General features: G+C 56.4%; 1 protein-coding gene across 1 annotated transcript; it reads left to right on the top strand.

Annotated features, from left to right (window-relative positions):
• The first annotated feature begins 6,223 nt into the window (after nt 1–6,223).
• Nucleotides 6,224–8,242, top strand: HES1 (hes family bHLH transcription factor 1). The gene is made up of 4 exons (XM_058844470.1): nt 6,224–6,441; nt 6,529–6,624; nt 6,706–6,793; nt 7,510–8,242. Exons 1-4 carry the CDS (start codon nt 6,334–6,336, stop codon nt 7,992–7,994), a joined length of 777 nt encoding a protein of 258 aa, XP_058700453.1. The 5' UTR covers nt 6,224–6,333; the 3' UTR covers nt 7,995–8,242.
• Nucleotides 8,243–21,778: the final 13,536 nt, after the last annotated feature.

Raw genomic sequence — 21,778 nt, 5'->3', positions numbered from 1 at the left:
CCACAGGCAGGAGGCAGGGCGAGATCCAGCTCCCCGGATCCTCCTGGCCACGCACCTTAGCACCGTGCCCTGCCGCCCCACCCACGTGTGTGAAGCCATGAGGTCGCTAATCCCAATAACATGTGATCATCCTGATACTCTTGATACAGCTAAAGGACTAATTTGAGCTCTGTTGTCACCTTGAATAATGAATATTGATTTTAGGAATACAGGATTCAGATTATGTATACATTTCAATATTAGCGAGATAGGCTAATTCTCTCCGTAACGCTGCCAAACTAAAACAAAACTGAAGACACCAGGGAGATCAGGCACCAAGTGCAAATGATTCATTGTACCCTGGATTTATCAGAGTCCATCTACTCACACATCAAGAAAGATGCTGGGTCTGAAAAGGCTCCCTTCTGCAGTAGGAAAGCACTGCACCATGAAGTATCCTGTGTTTTCTTGAATAAATGGAATACAGGAATACAGGAATAATGAAAATGGGAGGGATGGCAAGTTGTGACCAATCCCATCTGTCAAGGGGAAATGCCTGGGCTCCAGGACCTGGTCAGACCAGGGAGGTTGAGACCTCTGTCCCCACCCTTGGTGGGGCACACAGTTCCTGGCCTGCCTGTCCTGCCTGCACTGCCCTCAGCAGAGCTTCCCAGCACTAGGCAGGGCTGCCTGTCACAACACCTCCCAAAGGTTCCAAATATTTTCTGACTGCATCATCGCCGTTGCCAGGGCTTTGAGGATAACGTGAAGTTTACACAACACACTCCCTGCTGACAATTCATGGCATGAAGAGAAGAGATGGTGATCAGCTGGTAAATTTAGCAGAAAGCTCAATGGCAGTGATCAGTACAGGCTGTTTTCTTGGACTGATTAATACCAAGGAGAAGGAACCGTGTTGGAAAATATGATTGATCACTCTGCAGAAGAGCACAGACACTATGGCCAAGGGCTGGTCCTGTGGGATTCATGAGTCTGCAGTCGGTGAAGGTTGAGTCCCCAGGGACCCACATGCCAAGGCTCCCACCTGCCCTCGGCTGCAGATGCTGGCAGGGCCAGGGGAAGAGGGCAGAAGGGGCACAGAAAAGGGCTTGTGTGCTGGGAATTTGAGGGCAGGCTGACACACCCAGCCACAGGCTCCCTGCACTGAGGACGGCTGGCGAAACCTCGCCACGCTCCCGCCCACATCTTCCCATTCCCTGTCTGTGCCGACCCAGCTGCGCACAGCTGGGCTGCAAACCGCACTGCTGGTCTGATCTGACTTAAAAGCCGTGTTCTGGAAAAGCCTGCGGGGTTTCCTGCAGCCACAGCATGTCAGGGATCACAGACAGCTCAGCACAACTAGTGCTGCTGCAGCACGGCTGGAGACTGGACTGGATGTGGAGCTGATGCACACCCACCTTCATCTGGCTCTCAAGAGGGTTCCTCCTGCTCAGTGTCTGGGACAGGGACATCTTCTGTGCCAGTGAGCCCTCAAGTCCTCTCCAGCCCCACCGCTGCCAAACTCACAGTATTTTCATATATGTACTCCTGCTTCATAGCCTGCAGTCTTTCCATTCCCTGCAAGCACGCAAGCACCACAGCTCCAGCACAGAGCAGCAGCCTCAGGCAGCAACACAAGTGGGATCTTAATAAATAAATAACTCGGCTCTCACTGCCAACACCTCCCACCACAGAGGGAGTGAATGAGAGCCGAGATGCTCCTTCTCCCCTCTGGAGCGTGGCAGTGACTGCGCATTTATTTCTGGTTCTCAGAGGGATGCAGGCTCAGCTGTCTGTCCCTCTGCCTAGAGCTCCTGTATCTTGCCAAGGATACTGGCTGTTGTACTGGAGTGGGACTGCCCTGTCATGGTCAGCAGACTGCAAACCAGTGGTCTGGTGAACTCGGGGCATGTTGCATGAAAAGAGCATCTCTCAGAGAAGGGTATAAGGCAGCTCATGGCCTCTGGCTAGTAGCAGCAGTGCCAGATACCAGTCCAAGCCCCACAGGAAATTTAGGGATGTTCCCAGAGCTTGTTCCCAGCTGCAGTGCCTGCCAACACCCAGCCTTGCTTGCCAGCAGAGGACCAGGCTGGAGCTGGGGCTCTAGAAAGCCACAGAGGGGAAAGCTGGGGCTGCACCATCTCATGCCCATTAGCACATTGTGGCTGCTCTAGCCAAACCAGCAACCTCTGAAGTAACGCCATGGGTATCAGGAAGGGAATTCCCATCCACATGGGTGGCATTTCACAGCTGCCAAAATGCCCTCCCCGCCAGCTCCCCGGCAGCGTTTCCTTGGTTCAGCAGGATAGGAGCCTGCCAAGAGGAATCAGCTTAGCAAGAGATCCAGGTATCCTGGCTCTTGTCCCAGAGCCTTTCTCAGCACAGAGCCATGTTCCAGCCTGGGCTGGGATGGGCTGGGGAGATGAAAATGGTTCTTCACTGTCCTTAGTGACTCTGGAGTTTCTCAGACTGGCAGTTTGCTACTCAAGCAAAGCTTTGGCCGCTTCATCCCAAAGTTTCCTGCACCATTCGCAGGGATGCCTCCCTAGTTGTGTGGGCAACAAAATGAAGGGCACCAGTTCCTGGAGGCTAGGATGCTCCCTCCACACAAGGGGGTGTCACTGCAGAATGGCCAGAGCTGCTCCAAACACACTCAGCCTGACTCACACAGTGAGGAGTAAAATGAATAAACACTTCAGCCTCTCTTCTGCAGTAGCAGCAGGGGAACAGCTGAAGACCCCAGCTTCTCGGGAGCAGCTGCCACACAAGCACCCACCCCAAGGCTTGTCTGACAGAGCTGGGACCCTTGGTCTCAGCAGGTCTTTGGGAAATGGGTTCCCAGTGGAATGACAGGGCAGGACCTGCCATAAAACCAGGCTGCTGCCTTAAAATGGGCTGCTTCTGCCATTGAGGGGGCCAGGCAGTGACACTGTGGCACAAAAGCTGCCCTCTACCACAAAGGCCTGGTGTGTAGGGAAGCAACATCCATGAAAGCTTTGCTTCATCTAGGGAGCTTTGTCAGGAAGTCAGTGAAAGTGACCTTGTTCCAAAGACCTGGCAAACATTTATAGAGGGGAAATAAATCCTGAAACCTGCACCCAAAGCTTCTGAGATCACCCCTCCCGGGAGAGGCAGTTGGGTATGGATTGCACAACAGCTTCTGGGATGGGAACTATGAGCAGAAGCATGTGTGCAGGGCTGTCCAGAGGAGACACCTGTGCCAGGGACATGTCCCTGAGATGCAGCACTTGTTTTCCAGCTTTCAGGGTGGTGACAACTTTGAGCTGTGGCTAGGCTAGGTTTTCACCCTGTGACCCAAAGAGGAAAGGCTTGCTGTGACATAGCTGGGATCCAGCTTGCAACCTAGTTCTCACAAGCAACTTGGTTTCAATTTTCTGTATTTTCTAGGATCCTCCGAGCTTTGGATATTAAAACACTTGGATCTATAGAAGCACGTTTTGCTCATCTTGGCTGCTTCCTAAAGGACCAGAGAGCAGGCACGGCCAACCCTGCCACCTCCTCACCTCCTGCGTGCTGCACCAGCAGCAGCATCCTATTTTATTCTTTCCCACCCTTGGGCCCGTGCCCAGGACTAGTCTAAATTTCCTTGCCAACACATTTTTCCTCCAAGATGTTCTGCCAGTCAGTAAAACCCTAATGCATTGTCTAAAGGTTCTTCCCAAATCTGTTTTGGACAATTCCCAATTTGTAATCCAAGATGACTGCCGGAGCAAAGCTAAAAACATTTTGGGAGAACTGTGGGACAAGGGACATCCCAGTCCCTGGGGCAGTCCCTTATCTCAGGGTTTCACCTCCCCCTTGACGCCTCTTTCACAAGGGAAGGTGGGGCTAGAGATGCCCAGAGGATCTGTTCAGATCCCCTCAGTGGTTAAAAAACTCTCCACCACCGCCTTCCAGCCTGAACTTGGCCTCAGCCATTTCATTTCCAGAGACATCCTTCCATGCAAATCCTCCCCTTCCTCTCCTGATCCCTGGGGAATTCACAAGTATACGTGCTTCCGCTTGGAGATCACAACCCTTGCACATGAAGGCATTTGGCAGCAGCAGGCAGGCGGAGAAGATGTGGAGCAGGGACACACCAGTGTCGCTGCTCCCGCTGCCCTGCTCAGCACTCGCTGATGGATCTAAGGAGCCTCCACCGAAGCAGACGCTTTTAGAGGCGCAGTCCCCACAGCCCGGCTCCTCACACAGCCCAGAAGGGAAAGGCCCCGGGCAGGCTCTGCAGTGGGCAGGGTGGGAGCGCGGCCCGGGGAGCTGCTGCCCGGCAATTCCCAGGTTCCCGGTGTGGGCGAAGGCTGGCAGCCCCTAATGGCAGCCTGTTCTTGCTGCCTGCCCCGCTCTCGTCCCACAGAGACACCGACCTGTTGCCGGCAATTACAGGCGGTTTGCAGCTCCTCGGCTACCACAAACATAGACATAATTGCAGCCTGTTCTCACTCCGGCCGGGAGGGACCGGGCTGCCCAGCGCCGCATTTCCTCAGCCCTTTGCAAATCCCCGCAGGAGAGAGAGAGGACACCAGCTCAGTAATTGTCATAACTTTCTTCCCCATCAATATATGCAAGTATCAGTGTTAGAAGAAATATTGATCCAGCGGAGAACTTTTTAAGCTCTCCAAACACATACTGCAGTTTTCAGGCTAATCTGATGTCTCCGATTTCTCCACGAAAATAACTGTGAAAGTGCTTTTCGGCACTGACTTCCCAGTGCAGTCTCGGTCTTTTCCTCACTCGAGTTTGTCCAGCTGCCTAGATAATTGAAACTTACGTCAAATATTGTTCATCTGAAGTTAAACCTTACAGCTGAAGGCTGCTTTTTTTTGGTTGGTTTTTTTTTTTTTTTTTTTTCCTAAATCAAAAGGATTGTGGCTCCATCAAGGAGCTAAAAGAAAGCCTGGATTTGTACTTTTCCGCAGTTTTAAACATGACACTCTCCCTTTTATTTATTTTTCTTTTTTTAAACTCTGAAGGCTCAGCAGGCAAGCCTCTGCAGGGACGAGGGCTTTGCACCGGTGAGATCTGCAAACATGTCTCTTCTTTCTTGAACTTTATTTTTCTCACGGTCTCTGAAAAGGCAAGATCGGGTGATACGTGTGGGATTGGCCCTGTACAGGTGCAGATCAGGTACAAGAGGAGGTGGAAAAACATTACTGTGTATACTCAAAAAAAAAAAAAAAAAGAGAGAGAGAGAGAGACAGAGCGAGTGAGCACATTTTTGAATAGGCCAGGTCTAGTTCTTGGCAGGATGACTCAGGCCTAGCTGGCAGACTATGGGAATAGGAGTGTGAGAAAGTCAGTCAAGCGGAGGGGAGAAAAAAAGGATTCAAGTCCCCAGGCTTTTTTTTTTTTTTTTTTTAAAGTAACCCACAAACTGTCCAAACCAGCCGGAGGTGGCAGCAGGGCGGCTGGGCCAGGGCCGAGGGACAGGCACCTCCCTCCCTGCGGTTTCGCCTGTGCTCCGCGATGTCAGCGCACGCAGCACGGCGTCTGTGCCCCCGCCGCCAGGCTGGCGTGCGAGCCGGGCAGCAGAACCCACGGTCCCGAGCGTGCCACCGCGCACCTGCCCCGTGCCCCGCGCTCCTCCGGGCACCCGCCCTGCCCAGCCCCGGCCACACCTGCGGGGGGCAGGGGCAGCACCATGTGGCACGGCCCGGGCGGCCGTGGGGACACCTGGGCGACCGAGGGGAGACCCGGTCTGCTGTGGGAAAACTGAGGTTGCCCCGGAGAGACCTGGGCGACCGCGGCAGTGCCGCGGACACCGTGGGAGGACGGAGCCACCGCAGCGCGCCCCGCGGTTCGCCGCAGCCCCCGCAAACAGTAGCTGCGCTCCGGCCACCACAGCTGGGCCGGGCCCGCCGCGTCCCGGCCATCACCCCGGAGGGCCGCGGCCCCCCACAGCGCAGCCCGCCCCGGGGCCGGCGGTCCCCGAGGGGAGCGGGCGGGGCCGCGCCTGCCACGGGCGCCAATTAACCCGGTAATTAGCGCGGCGCTCCCCGCGCCCCCCCTCCCGCCGCGGGCGGTGCCCAAGGGGTTAAACCGCGGCCGCCCGCCCCGCGCCATTGGCCGGCGGCCGCCGTGCGGCGCCCAGCCAATGGGCGGGCGCCGTCCACGAGCGGGGCCGCGTGCGGGCGGCGCCCATTGGCTGGGCGCGAGTGTGGGAACGGCGGCGGGGGACGTTTCACACGAGCCGCGCGCGTGCGGCGCGCGCTATATAAGTAGGGGCGGCCAAGGGCGCGCGGCACCCGCGCCCCGCCGGCCCCGCCGCCGCCGCCCCGAGCGCTCCGCACGGCCCGGCTCCGCCGCTGCCGCCGCCGCGCCTCTTCCCGGCGGCGCACCATGCCGGCCGACCTGATGGAGAAGAGCAGCGCCTCGCCGGTGGCCGCCACCCCCGCCAGCGTCAATGCGACGCCCGACAAGCCGAAGACGGCGGCGGAGCACCGCAAGGTAAGAAGAGTGGCCGGGACGGGATGGGACGGAACGGGCAGTGCCGTGCGGAGCCGCGGCGGACGCTGAATGTCGCCTCTCTTGCAGTCCTCCAAGCCTATCATGGAGAAGCGGCGGCGGGCGCGCATCAACGAGAGCCTGGGGCAGCTGAAGACGCTCATCCTGGACGCGCTGAAGAAGGATGTAAGCGCAGGGAGGTCGGGGCGGGGGGTGCGGGGGCAAACGGCGGTGCCGGGCCGGTCTGAGCCCCGCCTGTTCCCGCAGAGCTCCCGGCATTCCAAGCTGGAGAAGGCCGACATTCTGGAGATGACCGTCAAGCACCTGCGGAGCCTCCAGCGAGCCCAGATGACTGGTGAGTCCCGAGGGGGAACCGGAGAGAGGGAGCTGGGGTGGCGGTGCCTGCACCCCGGGGGCATCACACACTGCCTGCCTGCTCGGTGGAGAGGGTACCAGGAGCACCAGGCTCTGCACCTGCATCCCCGGTGAGTGATGGAGGGTAGTGTGTTCTGTACCTGTATTCTTGGTGCCAGGTGCCAGTGGCTCTGCACTGAGTCCCGTGTAGTGGAGAATCATGGGGGACACAGTGCTCCATCTCTGCTGCTGGGGGATAGTGAGGGGCATCATGCTTTGTGCTAGTATTCCCAATAAGGAGATGCTGGGGAAGTCACTGTGTTTGTACATTTCTGGTACTGGAGTCCCAACCTGAGTTTCCTCTCCTAGCAGAGGTGTGCTCCGCACATGGATCTGTTTTGGGGGCGTGAGAGGCACAAGAGCCACTGGAGGGACTGTGTTTCCAGCCTGGGTCTGCAGTATAGGGGGACATAGGGCGATTCTTGGGTCTTGTCTCTTTCTCACCTCAGTCCCTGGTCCTGGTGGACTTGGTAGCAGAGGGGTTGTGCTCTCCATCCGAATTCTTGGCACTTGGGAATACAAGACATACTGCTAGAGGGGCTGCTTTCCCCATCTGGATTCCTAACTCAGAGGGGCTATAGCATGCAGTGCTGGTGGGCAGTTCTCCCTCTTCCCTGTGGAGCCTGCTAACTGCTGTGTGCCTCTCTCCTCCCACAGCTGCCCTGAGCACAGACCCCACAGTACTGGGCAAGTACCGAGCTGGCTTCAGCGAGTGCATGAACGAGGTGACGCGGTTCCTCTCCACCTGCGAGGGCGTCAACACTGAGGTGCGCACCCGGCTCCTGGGCCACCTGGCCAGCTGCATGACCCAGATCAACACCATGAACTACCCTGCGCCCCCCCCGCCGCCCCCGTTGCCACCAGCCGCAGCCTTTGGGCCACCTCTGGTTCCTCCAGGCGGTGGCGTGGGGCCGCTCCCGGGCATGCCCTGCAAGCCGGGTGCCGATGCAGCCAAGGTGTACGGTGGCTTCCAGCTGCTGCCGGCCTCTGATGGGCAGTTTGCCTTCCTCATCCCCAGCGCTGCCTTTGCTCCTGGTGGAGCTGTGCTGCCTCTGTATGGTGGCCCGCCCACAGCTGCCACTGCTGCCTCGCCGCCAGGCCCGCCACCCGGCACAGCCGACTCAGTCTGGAGACCCTGGTGAGGGTGGCGGGCACCGGACTGGACTTGGCTCTGCACCCCGTGCTGCTGGCACGGCTGTACATAGATTATATGTTCATATTGGATTGTGCCTTTGTACCATAGCACTCCCTTGACAGTGTTTCGTGTTTTACACGAGATCTTTTTTTCTTCCTTTCCTCCCCTTCCTTATGTGACACCAAAGATTGGGGGTTTGTTTTTTGGTTGGGTTTTTTTTTTTTTTTTGAATGCTCTTAAAATAAAAGTTTCCCTTCCATTTTGGAAGGCCTTTGGAGAAAATTTGAGCTCTGGCATGTGTGCATAGGAAAGGAGCCCAGTTCCTGGCTGCCGGTGGATCTTGATGCTCCAGGGCTGCCTTGTCCTGCTCGCCAGGCTGGAGCTGTCACTCAGACCCTCTGTCCCCTCGGTCTTGTGAAATCACCTGGCCCCTCTCCCTGCCCTGGGGCAGATGTAATTACTGCTTCTTTGGGAGTAGCTCAATTATTAAGACTTGCTAAAAGGAGCTTGTATTTGCAGAGCTGGTGAATGTGCTGTGGGAGGCACCTCGGGCTGATGGACTTGGTGTAGTCGTGGTAAAGCAAGACATTGAGCTGCCCCGGTGAGCCTCCTGCCCCGGACCCAGAGGAGCCTGCTTCCCAGGCTGTAGTGTAAATTGCAAGTGACTCCAGTCAGTTGATTGAGAGAGCGGTGCCTGCCAGCTTCTCGTGTTACAAAAGCAGTGGCTCTCCGCAGGACAAGCCTGACACGACTGCTCCTGTCTCCTGGCTGACGGGCTGCAGCAGGCGCTGGGCACCACCTCCACCTGGACTTAAAAGCATAGAGCTGTTCCCGACCCTGAGCACCAGCCAAGCTTTGCTTGATGATTAATGCTTTGCATGTGGTTTTGATAGAGTTGGGCATTTCCTCTGCTGTTATATGGAAAACACGTGGTCGAGGGAGTGATGTGGGGCTGCAAGGACTCTATAATCATGAGCTGCAGCTGACCCCTGTGACTTGGGGATGCCCTGTTTCCAGGCAAGATGCAAGCCATAGATAGTGGCGAGCAGCAGTCTCAGGTTACAGCTTGCATGGCCCTTCTTAACAAGTCCTAACTCAGAGCGGACAGCTTTAAGATGTGCCAGGATCCACTGAGGTTTCCATCCAAATCCTGCTGCAAAAGCTTGTTGGATTTTGTCTGGATCAGCCAGGTGCTTGACTCTATCCAGGTGCTGGGGAGAGTGACACCAGATGGATTAAACCTGCTGGGGTTTGACTCCTGAGCTTTGCTGCCAGTGAAGAAATATTTGCCTGATCTTAAAATACATTCTGGGAAGGAAGGTGGTACGTGCCTGGGATATCTCCCTCTGCAGGGTGTACTGATGAGGCTAGGGGCAGTGGCAGCTCTTTCTTATTTATTTTTTTTATTTTTTTATGAAGGAGCTGATTTCCCTGGGATGAGCTTTCACTCCTTTCTCTCCTTCAACACCTTGCTGGCCTGTGCATTGCCACCCTCACAGAGGTATCTCACAGCCTGGTTTCATGTGCAAGGCTTGGGAGTATCAGATTTGCTGTCCCAAGGCAGGTGTGTAGCTGTACAAACTGAGTTTCCCTTCCAACAGTCAGTGTCACCTTTCTGCACTGGAGGTACTGAGGGTAGGACTGAGCCCACCTTGTGTTCAGAGAAGTGCTCGCAGGACTTGTCTCAGAATTGCATCAGACCAACTCCTGTTGCTGGATGGCTTGTGTGGAGCTGATGTAGACCAGTAATGCATCACCTATGAGAGTGAATGCTGTTCCATCTGAACAGTCTTCCTCTTCTGCTGAAGCAGTTGGCTTGGAAATCACATTAGAAAAAAAGAGACTTTGCTGTAGGCTAATGGAAAACATACAGCAGATCCCAGAGTGAAAGACAAGATGAACCTATTTGCTAATGGAGTTTAAATAGCCTAGTATAAAGCAGATATGGCATGCTTGGACCGGTTTCTCCAAAGCTTTCTCTGTTTACTCTATCCCACAGCCTGTTGACATGAGAGATCTGCTGGAGTTTGTGAGCTTTAAGGGGATCAGAGCAATTCCCAAGAGCTGTGCTCTTGGTGCCAGTTCACTGAGCCCGTGACAAATTGGGATGACAAATGCAGGCTGTGGGTCTGTGGATCATTGTGTGTGGGAATTCTCCTTCAGGTGCAGCAAATGCCTTTAAACTGATGCTGTGGGATGAGGAGGCAAGGGTAAGGGAGGGGTGGGGAGTGCCAGGGAAGGTGCAGGGCTGAGCTATGACCCTGCATGGGGACTGTGCAGGACAGGTAGGAAAACGGACTGCACTTAGTGCTGCCAGATGGGATGCAGCTCCTGTTGGCTTCCCTGTTGCTGAGCCCTGTCTGCCAGCAGAGAGGATCCTGGGGAAGGGCTGGAGGCAGGTCTGTCTCTCTCATGACCACTCTTGGGTTGGTCAGCACTTTGCCACGCTTCCTGTGGGTGCATTTGCAGACCGGAGGGTGCCGAGCTAGAAGGAGCAGTGCTCCAATCCCTGCCTGCAGTGCACCTGCACTGGGGTCCGTGGGCAGGGGGCTTTTCCTGCCTTCCCAGCACTCTGCCTTGCCCCCCACCCACCACGGAGCTTACAGCACCGACTGCCTCTCGCATCCCCGCAGCTCACTTCCATCTGCTGCTGCTGCCGTCCCGGGAAACCTGTCATTAAAGTCAATTAACTTTTCCCACACTCCTCGTGAGCGGTGCAAAAGCCCCTCCTTGCTTCCTCCTTGGCTCTTAAGTGCTACCATATGGCACAGGCCCCCGCGCCCCCCCACGCCCGCCCTGCCTTTGATTCCAGCCAGACAGCCGGAGCTTTATGATTTAAGCCGGGAGAGCCCTCGTACCAAGCCCTGGGCCGCTCTGCGGCCAAGGTGGTTTTTTTAGCAGGCAAGGCTGTTTTCTGGCAGGAAATGAATAGCTCCCAGATGAGCTCAGGAACCTGAGAGGTCGTGAGAAAGGAGCGAACCCCCGGCGCGGTGGCGGGCTGCCAGGGGTGTGGGGAGCGCGGGAGGGAGCGCGCCGCTGCCGCCGCACACGAGCGCGCCCGGCCCCCGCTGGCAGGCGGCGGGGCCGGACGCCGGCAGCCCGCGGCCGCACGCCGCCCGCACGCCGGGAGCCGGCACAGCCCCCGGCCGCCTGTCCCCAGCCACCGGCCGCGCTCCTGCCAGCGGCCCGCGGCTGACCTCGGGCTGCCATCCAGGCGTCCGGCCCGCGGGGAGAGCGGGGTGGTGAAAAAACAGCCTGGCGGCAGGGTTAGGATTTGGGGGAGCCGGGACGCGAGTCCCCCGGGAGCAGCGCTGCAGACCTGCCTGGGCGCTGCGTGCGACGGGGAGTGTGAGCGGGGTGGGGTGGCTGCGCTGCGGGGGCCGGGATGCTCCAGCCCCGTGGCTGCTAGTGTGGACACACACAGCCCGATGGTGGGACCAGACTTGCCAGCCCGTGGCTCTGGCTTGCACCAGCACCTCTAGGCCAGCAGCCCCCTTTGTTCTGCCGCTGCCCCCGGGGCAGGGAAGGGGACCTGTGATTTACAGGGGTGACGTGTTTTACTTAAAACAAGTCAAACAAAAGCCCGGTTTGTTTTGCGGAGCGCAGACTTCTGGGGGGATCAGCCCAGACAAATGACTCCACTCCCATTTATTAAACATTTGTGGCCGTGTGATCAGCTGGTGCTGGGAACGGCTCGGACAATCTTCTCCCCTTTCCAGCCTCTGCAGCTGGAGTGATTTCTGATGTCTCTGCCTGAGCAGAACTGTGCCCCAGGCGTACCAGCTCCCCATTTTAGTGCCTTTCAAGGATAGCGATATGATCCACACAGGCTGTAGCCTCTGGACCGTTCTCCTGCTCAGTCCTGCACCAGCATCCACCCTGAGCACTGGGAGCAGGCTGGGGGCACATGTCCCTTGTGCCAGTGCCACAGTGAGGGTTGTGAGGGGTCTGTGTGGTACCGAAGGGCTGCGGGGTAGGAGGGAGCCTGCTCCTGGTGTGTTTGCCAAGGGAAGTGCAGGGGCAGCAGGGCAGAGGTGCTCTTGCTGAAGGACAGCCTTGGAGGCAGGGCTACTTGCGATATGTAATGATTAGGAAGCTGCTCCCAGAAGAGGTTTATTGCCAATAAAGCCAGCTCAGCACAACTGCCGGGGCATTAACCCTTATCTGCCTGATGTGATAAGCGCCCGCGCTGGGCTTTGCCTTCCGGCCCCAAGAGAGCAAACACCCGCCACAGGTCATGGTACAGACTGCACCATGCCCTGTCACCCTGGGGACACAGCCAACATCCCGTGTGGGTGGGACACGCCGCCCCAGCATGTGCTCTCTGGCTCCCTGGCCCCGGCTCCCCCCGCCTGCTGCCCTGCACACAGGGGTGAGCAGCAGGAGCCGCAGGGGTGAACACTCTGTACCCAAACTCCCGAGGGGTTCAGCTGTACAAAAGCAGCATCCTGCTTAATTAAAAGCAGACCTGCTGTAATGAGACTGCCAGCACAACAGCGTGGTTCGGGCAGTGCTGCTAGAGCAGAGGCTGGGGGCTCAGCCTCACTGCAGGACTGAGACATGAGGTGGCTCAGGGGCTGCAAGCCGAGGCTGGGAGCCAGGGCTGGGTCACCCTGTGACTGCCTGCAAAGCCATGTCTCTCTTCATGTCCTCTCAGCTCCGCCAAGGAAAAACAGCCTGTCTGATCCAGCCTGCTGTTGCATAGCACCTCAACAAAACTCATCCCTAAAACTGCTCCTGGAGTGGGACCTCTGATGGGTTCTTCCCCCCCAGTGGGGTCACACACCATTCCTGGGCTGTTGGCTCCCATCACACTGCCCGGCCACGTAGTACCAGCACCAACAGCGATTGTGCCTACCCTGCAAGGGGGACATCTCCCCGGCTGTGCCAGCAGGAGGCTGCTCCCTGCTCTGGGCTGGGATGGCACATACCACTCTGGATATGGGTGCACTGGGGTGCCTCTCAAGAGCCGTTCCAATGGTGACCTTTTATTTTCTGTTGTTTTGTCAGCTTTTCTTTGCTGCTGAGGAGGTCAGAAACGTTGAGGAATATACTTAATGGAGGTCCCTTGGTGTGCAAGCTGCAGGTTGTTCCCTGGACAGGGGGAAATGGCTGGAGCTGCAGAGCAGGAGCTGTGAACTGCACCAGTAGTTTGCCTAACAAAGGACAGGGGGACCTGTGACACAGCACAGCAGAGAGGTGGCCCAGAGACTGCAGGACCCAGTGAAGAGCGAGGAGACCCCAGACTAAATATCACCATTGGACCAAGAGGCACATACAGCACAGACTGTGAGGGTATAAAACCCCAGAGATTGCTGTGTTCAGGTCCCTCCCTGGGAACACACAGCTTGACCTGTTGTCATGTCACTGCACCACGATTAAATTAGGAACCAGAGGTCTCCACTCTGTTATGGTAAACATGGAGTTGAGTCAGAGAATGAAACTTGTCTGACTGAATGTGGGATGTGCAGGGAGTAAAAGGGGGCACCCATCGGCTCACTAGAGCCACCCACTGCAAAGGGCCTTTGGTCCCAGCAGTGAAAGTACAGGGCAGTGAGTGTGACCTCCAGAGTGGCTCCTCAATGCTCAGACAGGAATATCTCTTTAAAAAGAGGGCTGTCAGCCATGACTGGAGGCTCCCACAGCTTGTCCCACTGCAGAGGATGGGCTGTAGCTCTGTTCTCTGGAAAGCATTATGAGTTCTCAAAACCATAAAACAATCTGGCTGGTGTTTCTCCTTCTGACGCTGGAAATCTGGACAGTGTTTGTAGCAAGAGAGGGAGCAGGATATAGACACATGCTGAACCTCAAGTTACGTATCTTGCCTGGCTCTGGCCCTCATAGCCCTGCTGCAGCCCAGGCACAGATAAACCCCCATCTCATTTGGCAGTGCTGACACACGTGGGGCATCTGCCAAACAGAAGGAGTGGTACTGGGCCCCAGCCCTCTCAGCCCAGCAGCATCCTCACTGATGCTATGACTGGTATAATCCAAGACCAACACAGGCTGATACTGCCAGGCTTGGAAACATTTGGCTTTTTTGCATCTCCAGTATCAGCCTCATCCCTGTCTCCAGCAGCAATAGGGTCGTGTCTAGACCTGGAAGACAACCTGCCTTTGTTCCAGCAGTGAAATGAATCCTGTTTATGGCAGGGGAGAACAAATGGTCCATTGCACTCAGACGTCCAACAGCACCATGCAAAGCAATACTGCAGACCTGCATGGCCACGGAAGAGGGGCCAGGACATCCTTCAGGGCTGCATCACAGTGGGTGCTGGAGGAGGTGGTGAGCCTGGAAGGGAAGGGGGAGCTTTGGGAAGATGATACATCAGGACAAATCCTTCCAGTAAGCAGTGTTTCCAACCAAAGCAGTCCCCTGCATGGTGAATGGGCAGGGAAATCAGAGCGCTAATCCCTAGCTCTATGTCTGGGCAGGCTCTGGTTGGCCATCAGCTGCACAAGGGTCTCACAGCAAAGACTGTGATGGATGGCCTGATATATGTTTCCTTTCTCCCTGCAGCCAAGCCTCACTCCTCGCTGTGGGATCAGTGCTGTCCCACAGTACAGAGCTCTGCACTTCCCTTCCCACGGGGCGTTTGCTTTCAGCCGTCCTTCAGCTTTTATTGTGCTTCGAAACAGAGAGGCTGGCAGCTGGACAGCCTGGGCTGGTGTTTCTGAGCAGGCTCCAAGCAGATGTTTGTGCTCACAGACGGGGCTGGCGCTCACTGCCTTCCCCGCTGGGCTCAGCTGTGTGCGGGAGGCTGCAGGCAGAGCCTGTGGGCAGCCCCCTGCCTGCAGTGCTGCCCATTCAGGGCAGCTGCCCCAGAGGTTTGAGAGTGGGTCTGGTGCTGGGCACAGGCTGAGTGGGGTCATGTCTCCTCAAGGGGATGAGGAGCTGGACCACCATGGCCACCCGTGGCTGAAGTAATGGATGAGGGCTGTGGGATGAGAGCCCAAAAACAGGCAAAGGGGAGCGGGGCACGGCTGAGAGCTGCATTGTGCTTGCTCAGCCAGTGTCACGGTGAGCACGAGGGTCACAGAGAACCTCTTGGAAAGCTCCTCCCAGGCTGAGTCAGCCCACAGCACAGTCACCACTCCCTCTTCTCTTATCCTCGCCCTCACTGCAGATCTTGCATGGGGTGAGGGGCTCTCTTATTGCTCAGCGTTTGCCTGTCTGGAGGAGCACGCTGTAGTTGCAGCTGGTTAACCATCACCCATGTGAGAAAGGACAGGAAAAGGTCTCACAGGATGGACTGTCCATGGCCTCCCATCCTTCACAGGGGAGGCTCAGACCCAGCTGGCCCCATGCATGTGCTGGTGGTTGTGGGTTGCTCCAGCCATGGCTCTGGTGTCAGCCACATTTCACAGCTCAGCCCTGTCCCTCTTGTGTTAAAGCCCGATGAGACACCTCTCTCAATGTAAACACAAGCCAGTTTATTGCTTGCTGCAGTCATTTCCCAGGAAGGTCAGGAGGCCTTTCCTTGGGACTTGAGACAGCCTGCTAAGCTCCACTGAGCAAAGGTGTTCTGGGGGCACCATGGGCTGGGAAGAACAGCACTAGGCCCTAGGGATGCCTGTAGCCTGCTCTAAATCTTGAAACATAGTCCTGTTTGTCCTCTCTTGCTCTACAGGAGGACAACCCCTGCACAGGCTTCCAGATCTTCTGCCACCAATCCCTCTGCAGCCCGGGCAGATTGACAGAAAGCTTTCCCCAAGGGCTCAGGCACCACTGACCCAGCTTCTGTGCCGGAGCCAGCCCAGCATCCCAGGGGACTGCTCCTGACAGTGTCCCTGCCTCCGGCCGGATGCTGCCAGGAGGCTTTTGAGAAGGGGGAACCCCACCCTGAGTGTGAGATCCCAGCAGGAGCTCGGCTGCAGCTGTGGCAGGGCTGAGCAAAGCGATGCAAGATGTCTGGAGACGGCCAGCTACCGGCAGGAGTGTGTGGGAGAGGAGCTGCCCTCCACAGGGCTCTGCCTGCACGGGAGGGACCACACAGACACTTCGCCGTCCAGCCCTTCACAGCCTCAGGATGCCTGGAAAGAGGAACACAGATTTTCCATCCACCCCTCCAGAGCTGCTCCCACGCCCCAAAAATATGGGAAGGAGTCAATCTAGCCCCTGTCAGGGGTCTGGGGGAGCTGTGTGTGTGCTGCTGGGTGCTGGGGTGGGTCAGGTATTGGTCTCTGGGGTCACTGTGGCTGAGGAAAGTTTCCATGGGACCCCAGGGATGAGTGGATGAATACTTGGCCAGGCAGAGCCCGTGAGAGCAGCCTGGGGAGAAGGGCAGCAGAGCTGAGGCTGGTGCCAGCAGAACACAGTGATGGGGACATCCTGACACTTCACTGTGTGAGCTGGGAAGTACCAACAGCTGCAGCCCTGCCAAGCCCGCAGGGAAGGACCCTGTGCACAGCCACGTCAGAGCACGTTCGCACAGAGAGAGTAAAACTTCAGATGCCGGGTGTTGTTTCAACCCCAGAGCCTCCTCAATAGTGAGTTGCCCTCCAGAGACCTCCCCTCTGGACACAGAATGGAAGTAGCAGCCTCAGCACTTTGTCAGGAGCAGCGAGCTTTCTGCCTCCCGGCCCTGTTGAATAGCTGCAGAATTCATTAGAGCCCCGTTTCACTTCTCCCTCCAATTATCCCTCTGGACAATGGGCCGGGGCTGCAGCGGAAGGTCCCTTTCAGGAGGTGCCGGTGGCAGGACATGCTGCTGGGGCTCGGCCGAAAGCTCCTTTGCTAGGGGGCAGTGACCTGAGTCCTGCAAATGCCACTTTTGGGCCGGGGCAGTAAGCATGCTCGGGGTAGCAGGGCCAGCTCAGCACCAGGGACTGGGAGATGCTCCCTGCAGGGCAGGAAGTGCTTGATAACAGAGCTAGCCCCAATCCTCATAACACCTGCAATATGTATTGCAGGGTATTTCAGTCAAAAGCAAGATACTGAAGATTACTTTAATTAAGTACCAGACTGTTCTTTTATCTGTACAAACAGAGTGGTGATTTGGCCCATTCGGCACCTCTCTGCACAGTGACTGTGAAGCTGCCAAGAGACCACAGGTGCTGCTTGCACTCCTGCAGGTGATGCCTTGTATCCAAGGTCCCAGATGTCATCCTCGCTGTACTGGCCACCCAGGCCACCACTCTGCAGCCAGCCATATGTAGGTGCCTCAGCTTCTAAGGTGAAGAAAGAGGCAGCAATCGGAACCAGAGCCATTGGGGCTCTCAGAGAGCCTGGAGCTGGTGTTGAGGATCATGGGGTGGATGTGATACCTGGGTAAGGGCTGGCCTTCACTGGTCCCTCCCTGACAGCTTGGAGAGGCCCCTCACTTCCTGAGATGCTCAGCCCCAGCCGTGCTCATTGCAGCACAGCTCCCCAGTGAGCAGAACTCGCTGAAGGGAGATTTGAGGGGGGATTACGCTCAGAGTCAACTTTGGTATGGGGAAGGGGAAAAGGGGCAGATGCCCAAAGTCTTCAGGCTTCATGGGGGGATTTGCAGCTGTGCAGGCAGGGAGGTTTGTGCAGCTTTTTGTTTGTTCCTTCCGCCGCTGGCTTTGCAAGACCTAAGGGCTATTTTGGAGGAGAGTGACTTTGCACCGACAGGTCCAATCCTGCCACACTTGAAACCATCACCAAAGCAGGCTGTGCCCAAGCTGGAGAGCCTGCAGAGAAACCCTGGGAGAGCAGGACAAGGACTGAGGACATTTCCGATGGAGGCAGACAGGACACTCAGCCTACTTAGTTTATCAGGAAGAAGATCAAGAGGTGGCTTGATTACAGTCACAAGGACCTTGGTTCAAAAGTATCCTGGCAGAAATAACAAACCAGGTACTTAAGAGCTCTTTAATCTAGCAGGGAAAGGCAAAACAAGGGCCAATTGCTCCACATTTCCAGCAGTCCAGGTGATTAACTCTAGAAGGAGAGGCAGGAACTCAGGCTGCCCTCCCCAGGCTGCTGTGGGGCTGGCTGGGAACTCACACTTCTGTATCACCTGGAGCAACATATTTTACCTTAACATAAGCTACAAGAAACTTTTGGGGATGGTAGAAAGGTTGAGAGCTGGGACAGCATTGGGTCCCCTCTGCTTGGGCTACAGAGGGCAAATCTCATCTGGTGAGGGGTCACCACAGGTCCTTGGGACAAGGCAGAGAGCATGTGGCACTGTTCAGGAGCAATGGATAGGGTGACATGGGGTGCGTGGTTCTGGCCAGGGAATCTGAAAAATGGTGTTTCCATTGAGATTGCAGCTCTTGGTGGCCAGGGGATCTCCAGGTGCTGACCTTCCAACTCCTGAGCAGAGGGACAATTGATCCCCTCTCTGCAAGCTCATAAACCTGACCAAAAGCTCCTGAGGCCACAGAGGGGCTGGATCACCCACCAGACAGCAGCACCCAGAGCAGATCCCTGATAATATGCCCCTGGGGTCTCCCAGTGGACAGAGATAACATGTACTGAGCAGCCCCATCTCCATCATGCCAAAAGCACAGTGAAGTGGGAGGAACAGAGCCCTCACCTCACAGAGCCATTCATATTTCTAGTTAAGTCCTATTATCCCCTCATTTTTGCAATTTTTCTGGTTAAAAATCAACAGCCTGGCCAAGGCCTTGTAGCAAAGCATTGGGCAGAGCCCTGGCCCAAGGCAGTGGTGTGGGGACCCTTCGTGCAGCCCTGATGCCCGGCGTGCTGCCAGCGGGGCTAACAAAAGGCCAGCAGCGGGGCCAGCCCATGCTGGGAACGCAGCGGTGTCGCTGTTGAATAGCTCTTCCCGCACAGAGGAAGGCATGAAGAGGCGTAATCAAATAAGGGTATCAGCATGGTGCTCCTTGAGCGACACTCCCAGCGTGAGCCGGCGGCGGGGCCGGGTGGAGGTGACAGGTATCTTTATCCCACCACGCAGGAGAGCTCCAACATCCCGCTGGCAGGAATTTGTCTGCAAATTTTCCCCCATTGAAAGGAGAGAGGGGGCCAGCGAGGCACGGGCTGAGATGATCGCTTGATTAAGGCCAGGGCAGTCGAGGTGGAGAGACGGGGCAGCTCCCAGGGAGCCGTGCTCCCAGTCCTTAACCTCTCCTCGGGAGACCGCAAATTATATCTGTTAATGTATCAGCCCCCTGGTATCCTACAAATAAGTCGTCTGGCTAAGTGTGTGTCAGACGTTCACAGGAGGAGTTGTTACCTTTTCATCGCTTAATCATTTTCATCATCATCTTTTAATTTATCTTGCAATGAGCTTTAACCCACTGAGTCCCGGGGAAGGTAGGTGAAGAGGCTTCCCAGCCCAGCTGGACCGTAAACACAGGCAGGAGGCACTGGATTGCAAAGAGAGTTTGAAGAACAGAGGGAAACAGTTTTATCAGCTTTCCCGTGAAAATGGGAAACCCTTTGCCATGGAGACAGGAGGATTCCCAGCCCTGTTTCCCACCGCAGTCCCCTGCCGGCTTGCGACGTGGGGATGCGCAGAGCTGGAGTCCGCTCTGCCGGGAACCAGGAGCGGCCGGAGGGAGGATGCTCCCCGGGTGTACTGGGACTGGGGAGGGAAGGGGGCACGTCACGCACTCCCCTGGGTGCCAGAAGTGATTTACACAGTGCACCCGAGAGCAGAGTCAATTAAGGTCACATTTCTGTGTTGCTAAACAACAGGCGGCTCTGGGTTCAGGCCCGCTGAAAAGGAAACAAAAGCCACCCCTTGAAACGGGGGCTTTGAGCGGGTTCAAAGGAGCACGGAACAAAAGGCGGGCTTTGTGGCTGCCCTCGCCCGCGCCTTCCCGGGCCCTTCCGCCACCAGAGACACCGTTCATGTGGCAAGGGGGAGCTTTTAATTGTCCAGCACAAACAATGCTGGCATATTTAGGCCGGCCTCATTACAGAGCCATCCGAAATGCTTGAGAAGCATTCCCACCGCTTAGCATAAATAGCAGAAACGCTCTTTCACCAGCAGAGCAGGTCCCATCTGCTCCCAGCCTGGCCTCACCTTGACTTGCAATGGCGAGCCCACAGGGTCAGCTCCTCTGCCCTGCTGCTCCCAAACTCTGGTGCAGAAACCTGCTTCCCTGCCCTCAGCCCCTCTGCCGTAGGGTGCTCCCTGCACCCCACAGGAGCAGAGGGCAGGATCTCTGGAGATTTACAGAAAGGGGTGCTCAACTGAATTGGCTGCTGTGGCAGCCCTGTCTGGGGTTTGCTCTGCCCACCTGTCTCCAGCAGCTTGGCTCTGGTTTCTGGGAACTTGAGGGGCATCATTCACACCTCCTGACTGGACAAGACAATTTGCATCTGGCCCCACTGGGTGCTTGCTGATGTCCCCTGTGGGAAATGAGACAGGGAAGGTCTTGGAGACCTTCCCCAGCTGGGCTGAGAATAACACACGTGTTTCCCAGAGAGACACGAACCTGACTGAACAAGGGTCTGGGCTCTTCATGGCTATGGCTGTGTCAGGTTTACACCCCACTGCACCTACCAAAGCTCCCTACCAGATTCCCAGCTGGTGCGTGGATGCCCTGCAGTGAGCCGCCCCGGCAGCCACGGCGCCCGGCGCAGGACAGCCAGGGCAGGCAGCCTGTGTCCACAGCGTGGGTCCTGGCACCGAGCCTGGTCAGCCACAGAGATCAAAGTGAGCAGCGCTTCCCGACCGATACCTGATCCTGGTGCTGGAAGGGAGCCGGGAGGCTGCCGAGTGCCTCCCTCAGTGTTCCCACCACAACACAGCACCAAGTGCACTGTGGGCTCCGCACCTCTGGGCTGCATTTTATCGTACTGCAGCTTCTGCCAGCTCCCTCTTCCTCCTCTTTTGCCTCCCCTTTCTTGCAGGCAACCAGCTCTCCACACCCCACAGTTTATTAAAAATCCTGGGTACCTTGGAAGAGACAACACAATAGTGTACTTGTTACAGCTGCCCGGTATTAATGGACTGCCCCTTTTGATTTTAGAGTGGAACTTTTGGCAGAAAACCAGCATCCAAAAGGGAAAATTGCTGTAAAGCTCAGCAAAAGGGGGGTGGGGAGGGAGGAGAAACAGCCTGTAGCTTTGATCAGAAAAGCTTGAAGATGAATCATGGTGATGCCCAAAGCAGATTTGCTGATGTTTGGTTGCAAAGAGGGGAGCCAGGACTGGTGTGGAGAGGGGTGGCCGGAGTGGTGATGGGGCTGGGGTGGAAAGGAGCCCCGGCAGCCAGAGGTTCAAAGGCCTCTGCAGCAAAGAGCAGAATTGGAGGATTATTCACTTTCTATATTTCCACTTCTGAAGCACACATGGGAATCTAATTGGCCAGGATGAGAAATACAGCTAGACAGCTTACAAGTGGACTTGGGAAGACAAAAATATTTGCAGCTGCAAGCCATTAAAGGCAAACCCAGCCTCACTCTTACACTTTAATTACCCTGCTGTAAGCTTTCCTCCACGTACCAGGGCTAGTGTCAGCCCAAAAATCTTTCTGATCTTAAAAGGACAAGCACAATGCCTGGCTGCACCAGGGCAGCAGCACTCCAGCACAGCAGCACTCCAGAGCAGCAATGGCTGAATACCTTGAAGGGCGTCAGGCATCAGCTCTCACCCACTGCCCCAGTGCAGACCCCAACACTGCCCCTGCAAGGCTGATGGCAACCCAGAGTCACATCTGGTTAGCTTGGCTTTTTGTGGAGGGAGAGCATCCAGCCTTGTAGATTTGGAGCTTCTCATGCCCCCCATGCTCTGCAAGGTGCACCCAAGCTCATCCCAGCATCACCTTGCTGCGACAGCAAGTGGCAAAATCCTTGGCAGTGATCACCCCCGTCCTCCTACAGCCTCCCCAGTCCTCCCTGCTG

Source organism: Poecile atricapillus, chromosome 8 (genome assembly GCF_030490865.1).
Source record: "Poecile atricapillus isolate bPoeAtr1 chromosome 8, bPoeAtr1.hap1, whole genome shotgun sequence".
Taxonomy (NCBI): Eukaryota; Metazoa; Chordata; class Aves; order Passeriformes; family Paridae; genus Poecile; species Poecile atricapillus.
This window is presented reverse-complemented; position numbering and strand designations above follow the sequence as displayed.